Source organism: Podarcis tiliguerta, assembly GCF_965153285.1.
Source record: "Podarcis tiliguerta genome assembly, chromosome: 13".
NCBI classification, from domain to species: Eukaryota; Metazoa; Chordata; class Lepidosauria; order Squamata; family Lacertidae; genus Podarcis; species Podarcis tiliguerta.
Genome location: NC_139546.1, coordinates 32,076,688 through 32,094,716, shown reverse-complemented (window position 1 = coordinate 32,094,716; position 18,029 = coordinate 32,076,688). Strand labels below are relative to the sequence as shown.

Here is an 18,029-nt window from a genome sequence, read left to right as displayed (position 1 = left end):
TGTTTCCATGGGGACGCGGGTGGCGCTGTGGGTTAAACCACAGAGCCTAGGACCTGCCGATCGAAAGGTCGGCGGTTCGAATCCCTGCGGCAGGGTGAGCTCCCGTCGTTCGGTCCCAGATCCTGCCTACCTAGCAGTTCGAAAGCACCCCTAAGTGCAAGTAGATAAATAGGGACCGCTTTCTAGCGGGAAGGTAAATGGCGTTTCCGTGTGCGGTGCTGGTGCTGGCTCGCCAGATGCAGCTTAGTGACCCAGAAGTGTCTTCGGACAGCGCCGGCTCCCGGCCTCTTGAGCGAGATGAGCAACCCTAGAGTCGGTCACGACTGGCACTGATGGGCAGGGGTACCTTGACCTTTTTACCTTAACGTTTCCATGGAAGACCAGAAACATCAGTTTTAAGTAATAGACTAATGTATAACCTCTGGAGTAACAATGCACTTTTGATGCCTATTCAGTGCCTTGGAGTTTTAGGCCTATTAGGCAGCCTGGAACACGCAATTTACCAAGGCACATTAACAAAATGCCAAATAAGGTACTCAAATCAGGTTCCCCACACCCCATTTTAGCAATATGTCTTTTGTTCTGGTAGAAGAAGCTATCATATTTCAAAAGGTATTTAATAAGCTTTTGAAGTGTACAGCCACTCCTTGATGTCATTTACAGCAATTAAATTGTTGTTGTCCTTGTTGGAAGGAACATTTGGGGATATCTCAGTTATATTTCTGAATAAATGAAAACTGCAGGAGGGGAGAGTCTTGGCCACTATGGGAACAGGATGTTGGACCTGACAGGCCATTGGCCTGATCCAGTCAGCCTGATCTTATGTTTATCTCTTAGTGAGTTCAGTGTCCAGGTTCTTTGCATTTTGAGAAACACCCCTCTCTTTTTTTATCCCTACTATGTCCTTAAAGCAGTGTCACTCTCAAAAAGTGATGTTATCACTTTTTTTAAAAAAAAAAAGAGCAAAGATAATCTAAGATGATACAAAGATAATTCTTGGTGGTAGAAAAGGAAACCTCAAATGAAACATCAAATGGAAGGTCTGGACCTCATGGTTCTATGTAATGCACAAGCATTTTTGTGCTATTCACTAAAAACATTCCCTTGTGGTGGACACAGTGCATGAAATATTCCAATGACCTCATGTTATACTGGTGTGTGGATTTGCTGCCTGACTCATTCAGTGTATCTTTACTAGTGTTCCAACACACTCCATCCTGGAAGTCAGTAGTAAACAGTAAAATGAATGGAGGATATGGTAGAGCATGCTTTATTTCTCCACTATCCAAAGTATCCCTATCATGAAAACAATGTCCAATGCCAGGGTTGCTTACTGGACCTCTCTTAAGAGTAATACCACCTTAGAGATCTTCCTGAAGTAGAACTCTTTAAGTAACTTAACAGTGCAATCCTAGACATGCCCACTTCCAAAGTAATGGGTACTGAACTGCAGACTTAATTAAGACATCTGATATACACTTGCCCATGGCCTTTAGCTCCATTATCATCAGACATCCCACTTCATCCTACAACCCCACCCTTTATCACTTGCTGCTCCTTAGGCTTTGAGCTATTTTCCAGAAAACCTATATGATGCAAACTCCTCCACTTCCTTCGTATCTCTCCTCAAAGATCTCCCACCTTGTATGTAAAACTTTTAGCATAACTTCTCAGTTCCCATAACCTCAAAATTTCCATAAATGGTGGGAAGAATATACTCTAAATATGTGCAATTGAAATAACTGCATACTTTCCCACATTCTTTACCCCTATCTGCATTTCCATCCTTTGCCTCTATTCCTCCCCTATAAGCTCCTCAGAGGCAGGGACATGTTCTCTTATGTTTTGTAAAGCACCATCCACACCAATGCTATCATCAATATTATCCTTCTGCAACCTTATCAGGAGCATCACAGTGCTGCCACGTTTACTGAAATATTGCACTTCAGTGCTACTGTTCACAAGTTGTTGTTTCCTGGAGCTCAGATTTCAGTATAGGTTACCTGGGGTGTCACCACTCCCCAAGTGCTAGACAAATAATGGAGGCTGGTATGGAGATGAGGGTGGATGAGCATGGAGAAAAGACGGCTGGGCATGGTAGGTTCAGGTGTGGTCTCTCAGTTGCATTTACTTCTTACTGGCAACCTCAGCAATTGGCCCCAGCAGGATGGATGCTAGAAATGAAGGCAAAGATGTGTGCCAAGATCTGCTGAACTTGTTGGTCAACATTCTCGACCAGGACACAACCTACTTGCCACAGACAGCTATATAAGTGAGGTGACTCTCGTTGCTGATGACTGGATATCTTTCAGTGGCTTCCTATCACTTATGTGTCCACTTTCTGGAAAGCTACAGATTCTTCCTGATTGGCTCTTTGGTTTTTGGCACTAGCAAAACCCACCATGTTGGAGTGGCAAGTGATCAAAAGACAAGGCCTTGTGGCGACCAGGGAAGCTCGTCTACTCATGCTTCTGTTAGCACTGATGGGTAAGAAAAACCACCATATTTTTACCTACCTCCAACAGCTAAACCAATTGGACTAAACAACAGCCAAAAACAACAGTGAGTTTTAGAATCTTAGAAGGATGAGAAGACTCCTTGGTTTTGCTCCTAGCTCTAGGACAGAAGTGGTATTGCTTTGGTAGTGCAGTGGGAAAGGGCTAGTGGCTATGGACACAGATCTAGAAGAATGAAGTCCAAGAAGGATGTCTGAGTCTCAGCAATACCCCACTTTCCAAACTTTGAATTCAAGGTTGTTAGCATTGTTTTGTCCTCTTATTCTCTAATAAGCTTATAACAAATTCATTTACTGCCTTGTGTTAGCAGCCTTTTAGATATGCATAGAAAGGAAGGAAGAGGTGCCCATAGCTCAGTGGTATGTTTGCCATATTAAAGGTACCCAGTTTCAATCCATGGCACATCTTGTTAAATGTCCTCAGGTAGCAGGGACAGGAATAAACCAACAGACACAGAAAGTTACCACATATTGCATCCGATTACTTGTCCAACTAGCCCAATATTGTCTAGTCTGACTAGCAGCAGCTCTCTAGGGTCATAAGCAGAGGTCTTTCCTATCATCCTCTACCTGATCTTTTTAAAATAGAGATGCCAGGTATTGCACTTGGGACCCTCTTCTTGCAAACCATGTCCTCTGTCATTGAGTTGTGGTCTGCCGCTAAACTGTGATTGCAAAGACCTCCAAGAGCTGCTGCCAATCAGAAAAGACAATGCTGGGCTACATGGATCAATGGACTGACTCAACTGAAGCTTTTCTTTTTCATATGTATTAGCCTATATCTGGACTACTTTCCCCTTTAGGCATTCATTCCTTATTGCAGCCGGCACAATTGTGAAGCCGCTCCAGCAGCAGTCAGTGTAATGGTGCTGTGGAGGCGATGAGGGCAGAGTCCCAGTGGGGCTGTCAGTGATGCAATGGCAGAGGCATGGAGGAGATGGGGCAGATCTGCCACCTGAGGGAAATTGTTCCACCTTACCTCAGTGATACCTGCACTGAAGAAGTGGTGTGGGGAAGTCTGAGGCTTTCTTCAAAGGAGTAGAGAAAGCCATACCTCAGTGGCAGAGCCCAAGCTTTGTCTGCAGAAGCACCCCCCCCCCCAAGTTTCTTCCCTGGCACCTCCAGTTAAAAGGATCAGGTAGCAGAGGATGAGACAGACTTTCACTCAAGATGCTGGAAAGTAATTCTAGAGTAAGTTTTTTGGGGCAGATGGACCCGCTTTCTGACTCAGTCAGTATAAGGGCAGGTCTAAATGTTGTCTTGGGGTGTGTAGAGTTCTCACATGTCTTTGCTCATTTGCAATGTGTAGCATCTGTAAGGAGCATGTTGAAGCTCCTGTTTCTTATCTACTGGACCACATCTCAGGCCCATCTAATCCAGCATGCTGTTCTCACAGTGGCTAACTCCAAGCTTGCAAGCAGGGCTTGAGTACAACAGCATCTCCTGTGGTTTTCTAGCAACTGGCATTCAAAAGCATTACTGCCTCTGTCAGTTGAGGCAGAGCAAAGCCACCAAGAATCCCATTATAGTTTGGAGTGCTTTCGTGCTCATTTGGGAAGTGTGCAACAGTTAAGTTCACATGGACCATGGTTTTGGAAGGAAGCTATTGGTCTGGTGCCGCAACAGCATCCTCTAGGGTCCATCTAGCCCTCTTTTTTGATAGGGTTCCCCTCCCTTCAACCACCACAGAGGGGGCAGAGTTCCCATTTTAGTTAAGGATGAACACTATGGAAACAAAAATAATTCAATGGCATTGCAGAGATGTGTGTAAACTGCTCCTCCGGCTGAATGCTTTTAGGGACCTTAGAAACATAGAATGCTGGCAACTTGTAAACTCGTAGACACAGTACTCCAGGTGTAGTCTGACCAAGGCAGAACAGAGCAGTACTATTACTTCCCTTGATTGGGATCCTATACTTCTCTTGATGCAGCCTAGAATAGCATTAGCTATTTTAGCTTCTGCATCATACTGTTAACTCATGTTAAGCTTGTGGTCTTCTTCAACCCCTTGATCTTTCTCCTATAAATGAGCATGTGCAAATCTGTGTTTACAGCAATGCCCCTGTTATAGGATCTACCATCTAACTCCTACCAACCTGTCTGAAATTATTTATTCCCATGCTCCAGCCAGCTGTATTGCTGCACCTATTTTTTTAATCAAACACACACAAACATATGCAAATACAAAGATGCCTTAAGCATAACACTTTTTCCCCCCTATAGAGCAATTGTGAAAATTTATGTAGGCTTAACCAATGAATTAATTCATTGACTATAGACCGCACAATTAATCACCCAAGGTTTCTGTAATGAGTTAGCAGCCTTCACCAAAGCATCTGGGACACTTATGTAAAGCTAATCTCTGATGATATTGAGTGAACGCGCCAGAGGTTTAGCTGCCAGCCCAGATTTACCACAGAATTTCCATGAAATTCCTCTGCTCACGACTGGGAAACAGAACTGGAATTCTTCCAGCAGGTCTTGCATGCACTAGGTTTACTATATTAAAAACACATCCTTTTGAAGCCAATACTATACTAATAGTGTCGCCAGCACATGAGGACTATAGCTCAGTGGCAAAGCACAAGTTTTTCATGCAAAAAGCACTAAATTCAATTCCTGCCTATACTCTGGTTCTTTCTGCATTTACTCTTTATAGTGGTATAGCTGCTGCTGTTTCTTCTTCTTCTTCTTCAGTTTTTTGGCATGCTGCCAAACGACGTAGAATAATAGAATTGTAGAGTTGGAAGGAACCTGATGATGGCCATCTAGTCCAACCTCCTGCAATGCAGGAGGAATCCTGTGCACAACCATCCCTGGTTGGGCACTGACCTATTGTACCCATCATTATTCAACTAGTTTTCCAAACGCTTCTACGACCCCCCAAAAATCTGACTTTTGTGAACTATCCAGAATGTATCCTGAATATTTTCATTAGTTGGGCATGTTTAAAAGTATCATTCTGGTTTCTTTGTGGAGGGTAGGGGTCGATGGGCATGGTTTTGGAGATGCCACTTCCCTCTCTCTGGTGTGAACTGCCAATTTGAGAGCTTAGTTCAGAGGACGGACATGGCAGACAGCGAGAATGGTACTGAAGCAAAGTACTGCTCATGACAGCAATCATTAGCTGCAGGCAAAGTCTCATCACATTCACCAGGTTCACCATAGCTCAGGCAGACACATAGCTCCTCTTCTAATCTCCTATACTCCCACAAGATTAGAATTATTGAATACATAAAAATAAAATAAAAACACAAAGGGTTATACCTGTGCACATATTCATAATCCCAATATTTACTGGCTGGAGGAACATGGAGATACCAAGAGGTATCACTATGGCCACTGAATTTTTCTCAGTTTGGGCAGAACCTGCCATTACTGTGGAAAGGAAAACCCAGAACTCATAACAACAGTGACATGTGACCAAAAGGGCAGACAAGCAGCTACAAGTTGCTATTATTTAAAATGTCTGATCAAACAGCAACTATACTGCTTAAATGTTAAGTGCAGAAACGCCCTAGAAACGGCCGAGAAAAATCCCAGTCTGGCATCCTCGCAAGCTGCTGCCAGTCTGTGTAAACAGTATTGAATGAGCTAGATGGTCCAGTGGCCTGATTCAGTCAGTACAAGGCAATTTCCATTGAAGGTATGTCTTGATTGTCTGTAACAGCCTTTACTCCAACTGTAGTGTATAATCCAGTGTGGACGTTGCTCCTAAACATCAGCACCAGTTCTGAATGTTCCCTGTGAACATTGTATACAAATTTCAACCAGCTGTGTCTTGAAATCCACATTACCTCATCCTTAGAAATCTCAACCAGATGGCTCCAATTTTGAAATCACAGTAAAGAGATTTTGTCTTTCTGCCTGAGGGAAGAGTTATGCCAAGCATTTATTAGTTTGCTTTTACTCCAGTTCTCCACAAACCTCTCATGAGTGGACTCACAAATCCCACCAACATCTATTTTCAGCTGCAAATAACTTTCCCTTGTGTCTCTATCAGGAGAATATATATATCTCCCAATAAACCTCCCTACCTCCCTGGATTGTTCTAACATTTGCTTGATGGTCTATTAATTTTACAAGTTCTTGTGTCCTTCATTGGCATCAGGTCAGCCAGTGTTCCCTCTAATCGGTTTCTTTACACTCCTCCAGGACATATTTTCAGAAACATTCCTTCTTCCCCTTGCAGACATTAAATCATTCTGCCTCCCTTTATGTCTTATTATGGCTTTTCATGGCTTTTTTGCTGACTGCCTCCAAGTTCTCTTTTTTCCTCCTGCCTCACCCTTTGATCTCTGTTGATTATTCCTGTGTGGTTGTGGTTTTGTAGAGATTCTAATCAGTGATCTTATAGTTGCCTTACCTGCTTTGTGCTGCCTTATAGCTTAACTGCAGCTGGTTGTTATTATAAGTAAAGCACTTAGACATTCTCCTATCCTTTCAGCTGTGGAGAAACTTAATTTTTATCCAATTCCCACTCTTTTTCCATAGTTTTTCTTCAGCTCAACTTTTTTATCTTTGGTTCTCCCATCAACCTTGCAAAGTAGATTAAGTTCACAGATTTCCAGAGCCCAAGGTTACACTGTGAGCTTCATACCTGAGCAAAGATATGAATCTGGATCTACCTTACATTCTAACCACTACATAGCACAGGTTCTCAGGCCTGCTCCCAGCTTCTGGGATAGGTGAACCAATGTTGTGAAACTGGGCCTAGCTGGGTCTAGATCTTTGCTGGCCTACACATGCAGCAGAATGAGGTGGTAGAATAGATGACACTACTTCACACTGCAGGTGAGGGCTCCATTTTATTTAACACTGCTCCATGTCACAACCCCCTGTAAGTTGAAAATTCATGCACTGAGGGCAAAGATTCTACTCTAGCCCTCTTCCTGCTGAGCTTGGCTTCATTTTTAACACAGGGAAATATTCAAAAATGTGATTCCCACCCACCTGTAGTCTGAAGTGCTACAGTCCATTCTACCACCTCAGCACTTGACCACTTGATTCCTATCTCATCTACTGCTTGAGCAGGCCCAGCCATCTCATTCTGTGGCTCATTCTGCTGCTTGGTGTTGCTGGGGTTAACCCTTTTCCTTTACATCACTGCAAATCAGTTGCCATTTCCCCTGGAGGTTTTCAAGTCAATGGCTGAATCTTGTCGCATGTGAGGCAATTGTAAAACATCTCTGAACATGTCTGATGTGCCTCTGAATAACTGCAGCATACCCTCCAGATTAAAATAAGGATACACTTCTTAATAGTGGCAGAGAAAACCCAGCCAGATGGGCAGGGTATATTATTATTATTATTATTATTATTATTATTATTATTATTATTATTCCTCCTCCAATTTTCTCATACCAAGTTAGGGGGCATGGGAAATACCATTATATCAGATGAAACCATTGCTCCATCTTAGTGTTGTCTATGGCAGCAGCATTGCCCTTCTTTTTTTTACTGGCAGCCTCATACCCAGCATTGCTTGGTGCAGGCCCACAATCTAAAGTTTAGTAAGGGTGGTGGAGAAATGAAACCATTATAAACCATCCATGCTTGGAAGTGCTAAGAAACCCCCCAAAATCACTGCAGTTTTCAGATCAATGGTTAAAATCAATGCCGTTTTGAAAGGTCCTGGCCACTCTTTCATTCAAAATGGTGTCCAGTTGTAGCCAAACGTATGAAAATCTGCTCCTTGATCTCAGGAACCACTATACAAATTTTGCCTACTATATCTTATGACTTATAATGAGCAATCAACTTTCCAAAATATAAAGTAGATTTTAACTTATCCCACCATAATTTCAATTGATTTCATTTCAAACAAGTCCATTTTTGGCCATTTCCTCACCCACTTCCATCTTTGACCCAGTCTGCTGCTGGAATGCTGACCTGAAAAGGTTGGCTACATTTGAATCATTAAATGTTCCCCACTTTAGGTCTGTACTGCCTGGCAGTAGCTCTCTTAAGTTTTCAGATGAAGTCTTTCCCGGCCCTACTTGGAGATCCAACAATGTGAACAAGGCTCTTTTGCATGCAAAGCATGCACTCTAATCTACCAGTGACTTATGGTGCCAAGGATCAATGCCAATGCTTCCTCATCCATTATTACACTGTTGCTCAAGTCTCTCTTCTACCTGTTGTATGCTGCATACATTTATTCTGCAGCTGCTTGAAATCCACTGATTGAAATCTAAGGCATGTTTGTTCCTTGGCTTAATAATACATGGTTATGCTCACCCAATTTTTCTGAGTAGAGAGGAGTTCTAGACCCAGTGCATAAGGCAGCTCCTAGGGCTGGCTTATCTACCTGAATACAGTTGTGAGACTTAACAAGCTCTTTCTGCCTCTGACTTCAGAGGAACTCAAGACCTGAGGGAAAATTTGTGGCTCGGTTTTTGTTGCTTCTCCTCCCTTTTAAAGTCAGACACTGGAGAGACCTGTCAGGAGTAAGCATGGACCAATGGTATAAAATAGTATGGGAAACAGCTTTGTCAGAAAAACTAACCAATAAACTGAAACTGACATGGAGACAAATAGAACTTCACCCTGGTATAGTTCCTCTTTATCACATACACACCCCAACAAAACAACAACAAGAATCTGCCAACAGCATACGAATCAATCTGGCTAGCTTGATTCAAAAATACACACACACCCCGCTCACACACAAAAAACAAATCTCACTACAGCCAACCAAAGACAACCAGCCACACCCTAAGCCACCCCAACCTCTCTCACCACCAAGGAAATACAACAAGCGAATAGTAAGAGAACCCATACAAGTAACGCTAACACAAAACCCCACACATACACTAAGTAGAAGAATAGAAGCATAACCACCTGACCCCTCCCCACTTACCGTTCCCCCCCTTTCCAAACCTAACACTGTATGTCACACTAATGTCTCACAACAAATGAAACTGATCTGTAGAAAACACAACTTGAAAAAGAGACAACACATGTATTTTTGTAAACTAAGAAACCTTTAATAAAACTATATTTTAAAAAAGGAAAAAAATACTAACCAGCAGAGAGATACCATCTTAACGATCCTGCACCAGACATGTGTCTGCAAGGAAGAGCCATTAATGGAGATGAAAGAGACATCATAATAGTTTCTTTAGTTGATTTTGATGATGTTATAATTGGGTTTCAGGGTGTTGCCAGGTAGGTGGGGGAAAGTAAATTACGGCTTTGCTAAATTAGTGTTCGAGAGAGAGGTTACTTTGGGAGCACAGGTTCTTGACTGGAACGGAAATTGTGATGCCACAGTACAGAAGGAGAGGCTGGTATGATCAAGATGGACAAGGTAGCATAGATGTCCCAGACAGTGAGGAATTATGAAGCATACCAGTCTATTGTTTCCCAATTGCAACTGGAGACATGGATGTATGTGGGCTGTTGGGATGAAGATATGGGCTAGACTTGCAGTCGGCTTAGCTGCCCCACCTCAAGCCCAGCTAGAGCCAACAATCCACATACAACCACCCTGTTGACCTGCCCCATAATCCTGTATAATTGCTGCCCACCTCCCAGTTAAAGGCCAAACAGAATACATGTCTGTGTGCTGTAATTTCTGAGAAAGAAAAGAGAAGGGATTTTCCAGTCCCACCCAGGAGACAGGAATATGTATACAACAGGAGAAACTTTTCATTCGGGATTTCAGCTGAATGAGCTCCTTGTTTTGGTTTGATTCTGGTAGAACCAGTTTTTGTTGATGTCTACCATTTTACTAAGATCATTAAAAAAGAATTAATCCCATCCTCTAAAATGTTTGCACTCCCTCCCAATTCTGATTCATCTGCAAATTTGATACATTAATGCAACCTGCTCATTTGTCAGGACTGATGTCAGGACATCGAGAGATCAAAAACATACCTAGAGAGCTTTTATTTGGCACATTCACTGGGAAAGGGAATGATGATGACTACTGATGGTCCATAAAGTTGTATACATTATTGTGTTGGCGTTGGGACGTCCTGGAGGGAATGTATGTTGCCTTTTTCAAGGACGCTTCCTGTCTCAAGAGCATTGGCTTGGAATAAAGTAGAGCTGCTGTTTGGAGATACAGTGCAGCTACGCCAATGAGTCTTAGATCCAGTGAATCTCACCGGATTTCTTGGCACCCTCTCACTGCTGTCTTGTCATGTTGCAGGTCTGCAAGAAGTTCAGGCTACCAGTGGTGAGTGTACATTTTCTGCATTTCTCTTCCTTCTGTTTCAAATGTATTGATGCATGTCACCCCAATCTCTGAACGGTTTGAGATTCCAGGGGTTGAAGGCTTTTACGCAGGGTTTGTGTTTTCCCTCCAAATTCAGCTTTTTCATTTGAAAATATTTGGCTCAGCAATTTCTTTGTCCAGTAATTGCCCAGCTGTGTATTGGAGCATATATGTGAGGCATGGAATAAGTAATTTAAATATTTTTGCATGTCGTGAGCCCAGATTGTTCATCCACAGAGAAGTCTTCTAAGGAGCTGTTTTGCTAGCACTGAGTAATTTTTTTCTCGTTTCTGCCTTGGGGCAAGTGAAGCACTGAATACCTTTTGATGCAGAGACACTGCAGGGGTGCCAACTAGAATAAATATGGGAGGCAGATAAGCCCTGCCCTACACAATTAATCACATGGTGCGGTGCATGCACATCATTTGAATGGCAATTGAAATCAACTTTGGGGCCCCAGCCCCTCAAATACTTTATTGGGGTACTGAAGGGAACTTGGCCCCTAGGAGTGGCTCCTATGAGAGACGGAATTCCCCCGCCTTTATGAGATTCTGTCCATTGCACCTATATAAGAGTCACTGCTGTTGGCTTGCTTTTTTCTCACCAGGGATAATGATGAAGATGGCCATACGATTACGTGAATGTGCTGTTAAGGTTGAGTCAAACCTGTCTCCACTATATTATCAATTAGAATCCATATGATCTCAGTGTCTCCTCTAACCTCATGGCAGTTTGAATGAATCTTTGTCCTTTCTTGCAGCCTGTGGGCGGCCTCATGTCAGCCTCAACCGGATTGTGAAGGGACAGGACACAGTGCCAGGGGAGTTCCCCTGGCAGATCAGCTTACAGCTGAACAAAAGGCATGTGTGTGGAGGGTCCCTCATCTCCGAGGAGTGGGTGATAACCGCAGCACACTGTTTCTATCAGTGAGTATACAGGGTGGGAAGGCAAAATTACTCATGCCTTTGGATCCCCCAACTAGATCTGGTAGAATACTAGATCTGGTATAGTTGCCATATTTCAAAAAGTGGAAATCTGGACACAAAGGTTGTTGAGCATTGGGGGGGGGGGGTGCAAACCAGAAACCAAAATTGCTGACACGGGTTGCAATATATCTGTGTTGCAATATGTCTGGATTTTTCTGGATATTTAGCCAATTTCTGACAGGACACTGCCAGTGTGGTGTAGTGGTTAAGAGCGGTAGTCTCATAATCTGGGGAACCGGGTTTGTGTCTCCACTCCTCCACATGCAGCTGCTGGGTGACCTTGGGCCAGTAACACTTCTTTGAAGTCTCTCAGCCCCACTCACCTCACAGAGTGTTTGTTGTGGGGGAGGAAGGGAAAAGGAGATTGTTAGCCACTTTGAGACTCCTGAAGGGGAGTGAAAGGCGGGATATCAAATCCAAACTCCTCTTCTTCTTCTTCTGATTACAGTATTCCGGGTACATCTGGGAAATTCCGGATGTATGGCAATACTAACTCTGGCCTTTTGAGAAGGAAAGGACAGGCAAAGAAGTTACCACAGCTTGCTCTGGCTTGCTTTTTTCCCACCCATCCCCCACTCCACCCACAGGGTCAACTATCAAACTCACACTTTCTGAAACAGGATGCAAACTGACACAGAGCAATCATTCAAAATATGCACTGATCCAAATTTTGCAGTGCAGTTCTCCAACAAAATTTGCTCCAAAATCCAGCCCCGAATACCATTCATTCACCTAGCCCCACTCTTTCTGACATGTTTCCAGGTTCAGGGATCTCTCCCAGTACCAGGTCCTCCTAGGGGCCAACCAGCTATCCAATCCTGGCCCCCAGTCATGCTGCTTGGGAGTGAAGAAGGTCATCGTAAACCCAACTTACGCAGGACAGACCAGCAGTGGGGACATCGCTCTTGTGCAGTTGACCAGGAAGGTCCACTATTCGGAATTTATCCTACCCATTTGCCTGCCTGATGCTTCTGTGAAGTTTCCTCCAGGCAAAGTTTGCTGGGTCACCGGCTGGGGCAACCTACGTCATTCAGGTTTGTTTGTTTGTTTGTTTGTGTGTGTGTGTGTGAGTGTGTGTGTGTGTGAGAGAGAGAAAGAGAGAGAGAGAGAGAGGGAGGAGGAGGGGGAGGGGGAGGAGGAGGAGGAGGAGGAGGAGGAGACAGGGGCAGGATAAGGGGCAGGAACTTGTGTGGAGGAAAAAGATATAGTAATAACTTCACAATAGAAAGCAGGGTACCCAGTAAAATTGCTTTATATTAAATTAAAATCTAAAATTGAATATGAATACCCTATACCAAGGAAAGCAAGAGTGGGAGGGGTGGCACGGTGATGTCACCACCCTCAGGGATGACATCCAGAGCAGACTGCACCCCCCGCACCCCCTTCCTCCGCCAGTGACAGTAGGAGGGAGAAAGAAAAGGAGGAGTGGCTAAGAGACCCTGTTTGGTGTAGTGGTTTGAGTGTTGTACTAGGACCTGAGATATTCGAGTTCAAATCCCCACTCAGCCACAAAATCTACTGGGTGACAGTGGGACAATCACTCTCTATCAGTCTAACCCAGGGGCGAAGCTGCATGCTCCGCTACTGGGCGCGGACAGTAGGCGGGGGCATTGCTGGCACGCCCAGGGGCGTGGCATGCGTTCTGGGGGCATGGCACCCAGCACACGGGGGGTGCATGGCGTGTGTCCGGGGGGGGGGGCTGCCGTGATGGCATCCTACCAGAATAGTGGTCCTGGGGGCGGTCCGCTCCCTCTGCACTCCCGTTCCTCAGCCAGTGGTCTAACCAACTATATAAGGTTGTTAGTGAGGAAAAGATGAGTAAGGGGAGAACCATGTACACAGTGCTTGGCTATTTGGAGGGAGAGAGGATATCAATGTGATAAATAAATAGTGAATAGATTGGTAAATATGAGAAATGATGGGATGGAGCGGCTCAATGCATGTCACTGTATGTATGTGAGGAGACACACTCCCTCCCCAAAAGTGCATTTAAGGGGCAGGATTGCTTCAGTGGTGTATGTTATTGTCATTGCAGTCGACCTTCCATCCCCACAAACCCTGCAGAAGTTGCAGGTGCCCATTATTGACTCCAAGACATGCAGTGCCCTCTACCGCACCAACATAGCTGATGGCCCGATCCCACGGGTGATCAAGGATGATATGATCTGTGCTGGCTTTGCAGAGGGCAGGAAAGATGCATGCAAGGTGAGAGTGCTTATTTGTTCATTCACTTCTAAAAAATACTCCTCCTGATCCTCTATTATTGCTTGGCAACGTCTGTTGCTAGCACAGATCTATGTCTTAAGAGAGTTGAAAGTAGTTTGAAGGCCAAACTAGATATGACAGGAAGGTATTTTTGCATTTAGTGTTGTTGTTTTTTAAAAAATCAAATAAAAACTACAGAGGGAAGGGATCACAGAATGCAGGAGTGATTAGCTCTCCCTTCCCACTGTGGTTTCAATTAAAATTCAATGGCCTCCATAGCTGCAATTAGCTACAAGAATAGCTGCAAGAATAGAGATGGTGTTTCAGTTTTGGTTCTGTTAATTTTTCATTTCCCCAACTGAATTCTGTACTCCTTCAGCTTCCAGCATCAGACAAAATGCACACACAAAATGCACCTTGGCCTATAGTTCTCATTCCTAGGACGAAGTGGTATCAAACCAGGTCAGGGGTGGGGTGTAGAAATGCCTACCCCCCACCCCCAGAAGCATTTTTATTTCTCATTATGACATCTCTTCTTATCTTACTCTTTGAGATGCCGATGAAGCCAGCCAAGGCAAAGCAACTGGTTCAAGCAGTTCACCAGGTTTTTTATTTCAGATTCTAACCTCACAGACACAGGATCAGAGGCTTGGAAGGGACCCCACAGATATAATTCAGATTGACCCCTCAAAAAAATATAACAACTGTCATGACATGCTAAATTTCATTCACAACAGTGGGCATGGTGTGACACAACAGCAGATGTCAGTGGAAATGTTGCAACTTTTTATTTGCATGTGTGCTTCTGTTCCCCTAAGATTGCCTCATGAAAACGGGGGGTGAGGTCGGGTGGGGTAAATAACTGTATGCTGGAACACTGCCTCAAGTTTCATCATATGCTGTGAACCACAAAAACACCACAAAACTCCTGCACTTTTCAGGGTTTACACAGTTGCAAGCATTTTTGTTCTGGAACCCATTAATATAGGAATAAGTACGGAACTCCTGCTAGCTTTCCATGTGCCTTTTATGTCATGTGAAAAAGCACATAAAATGCAGCAATCATTGGGTAAGAAAACATTGGGGACACAAAATAAATTGCTGTCTAAATGCAGTCTTAGTTCATTCTGTGGTCTCTGGGGCAGCAAAAAATAGAATGGAAATAAACCAGAACATTTGTGGTATAAAAAGTTATGGGATTTCAGCTGAAAGTCAAGGGATATGCACTCACTGGAAATGGTAGGTGACTGTTCCAAATCTTCTGCATGCACAAACAGTACTGAGAGTAGGATTGTGTGTGACAGCCCCAACAGCATCATGGGTGCAAATCATCATGAATGTGCACTAAAAAGAACATCTAGGGGGCCCCCAATGTTCAAAACTGAACTCACCACTTTATATCTCCTAAAATACACCTGCTGTTAAAATTAATAGAGGACATTGCTGGTGCTAGCAACTGTGCCATTCATTGCGCCTATTATTAATTTCTGTTTCTTTGTTTCACAGGGTGATTCTGGGGGCCCCATGGTATGTCCAGTTGGCCAATCATGGGTCTTGGCTGGCATTGTGAGCTGGGGTGAAGGATGTGCCATTGAGAACCGCCCTGGTGTGTATAGTCGGCTCACGTACTACCAAAAGTGGATCCACAGCCATATCCCAGGCATCCAATTTGTCAAAGACCCAAATAGCCATGGACTACGTGAATGGCGTGACATACATTACTTGAGATCAGACACCAGTGGGCAAAAGCATCCCGGAGTCCACTTACCTTCCCACGCCTCTTCTCTCAGTGCCAACCTTCTGATGTTCTTGCTGTGTCTACTGATTCTCATATAACCAAAAGACAGCAGGGAATGTGTTTCCTAACAAGCAAGATTATGAAACAGAAGGATGCCATCAGGCTTCTCACTGACCTTTCTGAGGTGTGCTCTTTATTCCCCAGTGAAGCATCGCCATTAGCTGTACCAAACAAGCTGGCTTTCATTATCTCCTTTTTCAAAGGGGGTGGGGGTGGGGAGATCATTATTTTTATTTATTGTTGGAATTTTTTTATTAGAATTACTGCATTCTCTGATGTGAGAGACATTTCAAGAACTTCTAGGCAAGACAAGCAAACCAGTTAAAACAAACATTGTTCTTCAAATGCAAAGGATGATTATTAAGTTGGGTAGAAATTAGGGCTTTATTTTTATATTTGTGCATGGTCAATGAGGATTTTTGCTGGCAGTTTCTTACTTACCAGTACAAAACGTGGTGAATATTTCCTTAACCTGTCAACTTCCTGTATGTAAAATATGTTTTCATATTCTGGAGTTATCAAAAGTTTCTATCTGCTTTATACGCGCACGCGCACACACACACACACACACACACACACTAACTGCATTTCATCCTGGTTTAAATTTTTCAAATGTGACTCTGAACACTGGGTTTAAATTCTGGAAATACTAAAGGTTTTTTCTCCATTTTGAACCTGTATTTCAGCTGGGCATATTTGACAAGTCTTAAGCCAGATGTTGAAAGAATCAGGGTTCTGTGTTTCTTTGTTTCTTTGTTTGTTTGTTTGTGTGGTGGGTGGAGAATCATATTTAATTAGTGGAACTTGGTTTGGTTTTTTTGCAATCTTCTTTTTCAAGCCATGTTGTGATTTAAATTATTTCTCCAGTAGTACTGAGAGGTGTATTTGTATGGGTGTGTGTTGATTGTCTAGTTCAGTGTGCACAGAGATTTCAGGGGGTGGGGGCCTAAAACAATCAGGCGCTGTCAGGCCCTGGAATTAATCTTTATAAATGTCTCATTTTCTCCCCAATCACTCCGCTCCACAAGTATGTTATGCTATATTGCATGGGCCATATTAGTTGGTTCCTTAGTTGCACTGAAGGGAATCTCTTTACGCATGCTGGAGTCACTGAATGTGTGACAAAGAACCTCTTGATTGGGCTGTGTGACTCTCTATGATACATAGTCATGGGAAAAAGAACATGCACCCTCTTTGAATTCTGTGGTTTTACATATGAAGACATAATAACAATCATCTGTTCCTTAGCAGGTCTTAAAATTGGGTAAATACAACCTCAGATGAAGAACAACACATGACAAATTACATTGTGTCATGATTCATTTAAGAGGGATAAAGCCAAAATGGAAAAGTCATGTGTGAAAAATGACATTCTCTTAGACTGTTAGATATTGTGTTATTTTCAAGACAATAAACAAATGACCAACTCCAGCAATGTATTTCACTTCATAAAGTATTAGATCAGTGTGTCCAAAACTTCTGACACCTACCAGTGCAACAGTCCAAGCCCTTAACCTTCAAGGCAGCGGATTTTACTTCGCGTCTCTATTATGTGTACAGATAGTGCCAAGCAGAAAACCTCCATTTCACAGTTGTTCCCCTAAGCACAAATTCCATAGTGGAAAAAGGACATGGATTCCATTGCCAGAGATTTTGGGTTATGTCCCTGGGTAGCACAACAGCTCTATTTAGCTGTAAAAAACATTATGCCTTTGAATTGTTACATGAAGCTGTTAGCGTGCATGCATGTTCTAGAAATAGATGAATTATAAAGTTGGGAACTGGATTTAAATCAACCCTGTTTCTGGGTGAATTAAATTATAATTCAGATGCATGACATAAGTTGCCTTGATTTAAATGGATCCATCCAGAAAAAAGGACACAAAACTAAGGATTTGTGTAGAAATTGGTCAGGCTGACTAGGGCTAATGGGAATTGGGGTTTGAGCCCGCCAAGATCAAGGAGGAATCTACATACATATAAAAAATACTGTGAAAATGCTTTTTAAAAAACATGTTTTGAAAAATATATTAAATTTCCCATAGCTTACTATCACCATCTAGTGTTACATTTGTATATTGCACTTTACAACACACTTAAAATGTTTCATTTGCAGCTGTATAGCTGAGTCCCTAGAAGACCACAAGCTCCCTACCCTGCTGTGTGAGTAATGATTGAATGCTTCAGTCACAACTGCTGCAGAGGTAAGGGACACTTAGGGCAGCCAAGGGAAACTCGGCCCTCCAGATGTTTTGGGACTACAACTCCCATCATCCCTGACCACTGGTCCTGTTAGCTAGG

The 18,029-nt window shown here is 43.2% G+C and overlaps 1 protein-coding gene across 1 annotated transcript; it reads left to right on the top strand.

Moving 5' to 3' along the window:
- Positions 1–2,324: 2,324 nt before the first annotated feature.
- Positions 2,325–17,146, top strand: LOC310663476 (serine protease 27-like). The gene is made up of 6 exons (XM_083411342.1): positions 2,325–2,487; positions 10,674–10,700; positions 11,500–11,665; positions 12,488–12,759; positions 13,761–13,930; positions 15,437–17,146. The coding sequence occupies exons 1-6, from the start codon at positions 2,403–2,405 to the stop codon at positions 15,764–15,766; spliced, it is 1,050 nt and encodes a 349-aa protein (XP_083267468.1). The 5' UTR covers positions 2,325–2,402; the 3' UTR covers positions 15,767–17,146.
- Positions 17,147–18,029: the final 883 nt, after the last annotated feature.

What these genes read in the sequence shown, in the direction of transcription:
- LOC310663476 (XM_083411342.1), top strand. Translation starts at nt 2,403, where the DNA reads ATGTTGGAGTGGCAAGTGATCAAAAGACAAGGCCTTGTGGCGACCAGG. An exon ending in AGAAGTTCAGGCTACCAGTG is followed by an intron (nt 10,701 to 11,499) that starts GTGAGTGTACAT and finishes CCTTTCTTGCAG; the next exon opens with CCTGTGGGCGGCCTCATGTC. An exon ending in GCAGCACACTGTTTCTATCA is followed by an intron (nt 11,666 to 12,487) that starts GTGAGTATACAG and finishes ACATGTTTCCAG; the next exon opens with GTTCAGGGATCTCTCCCAGT.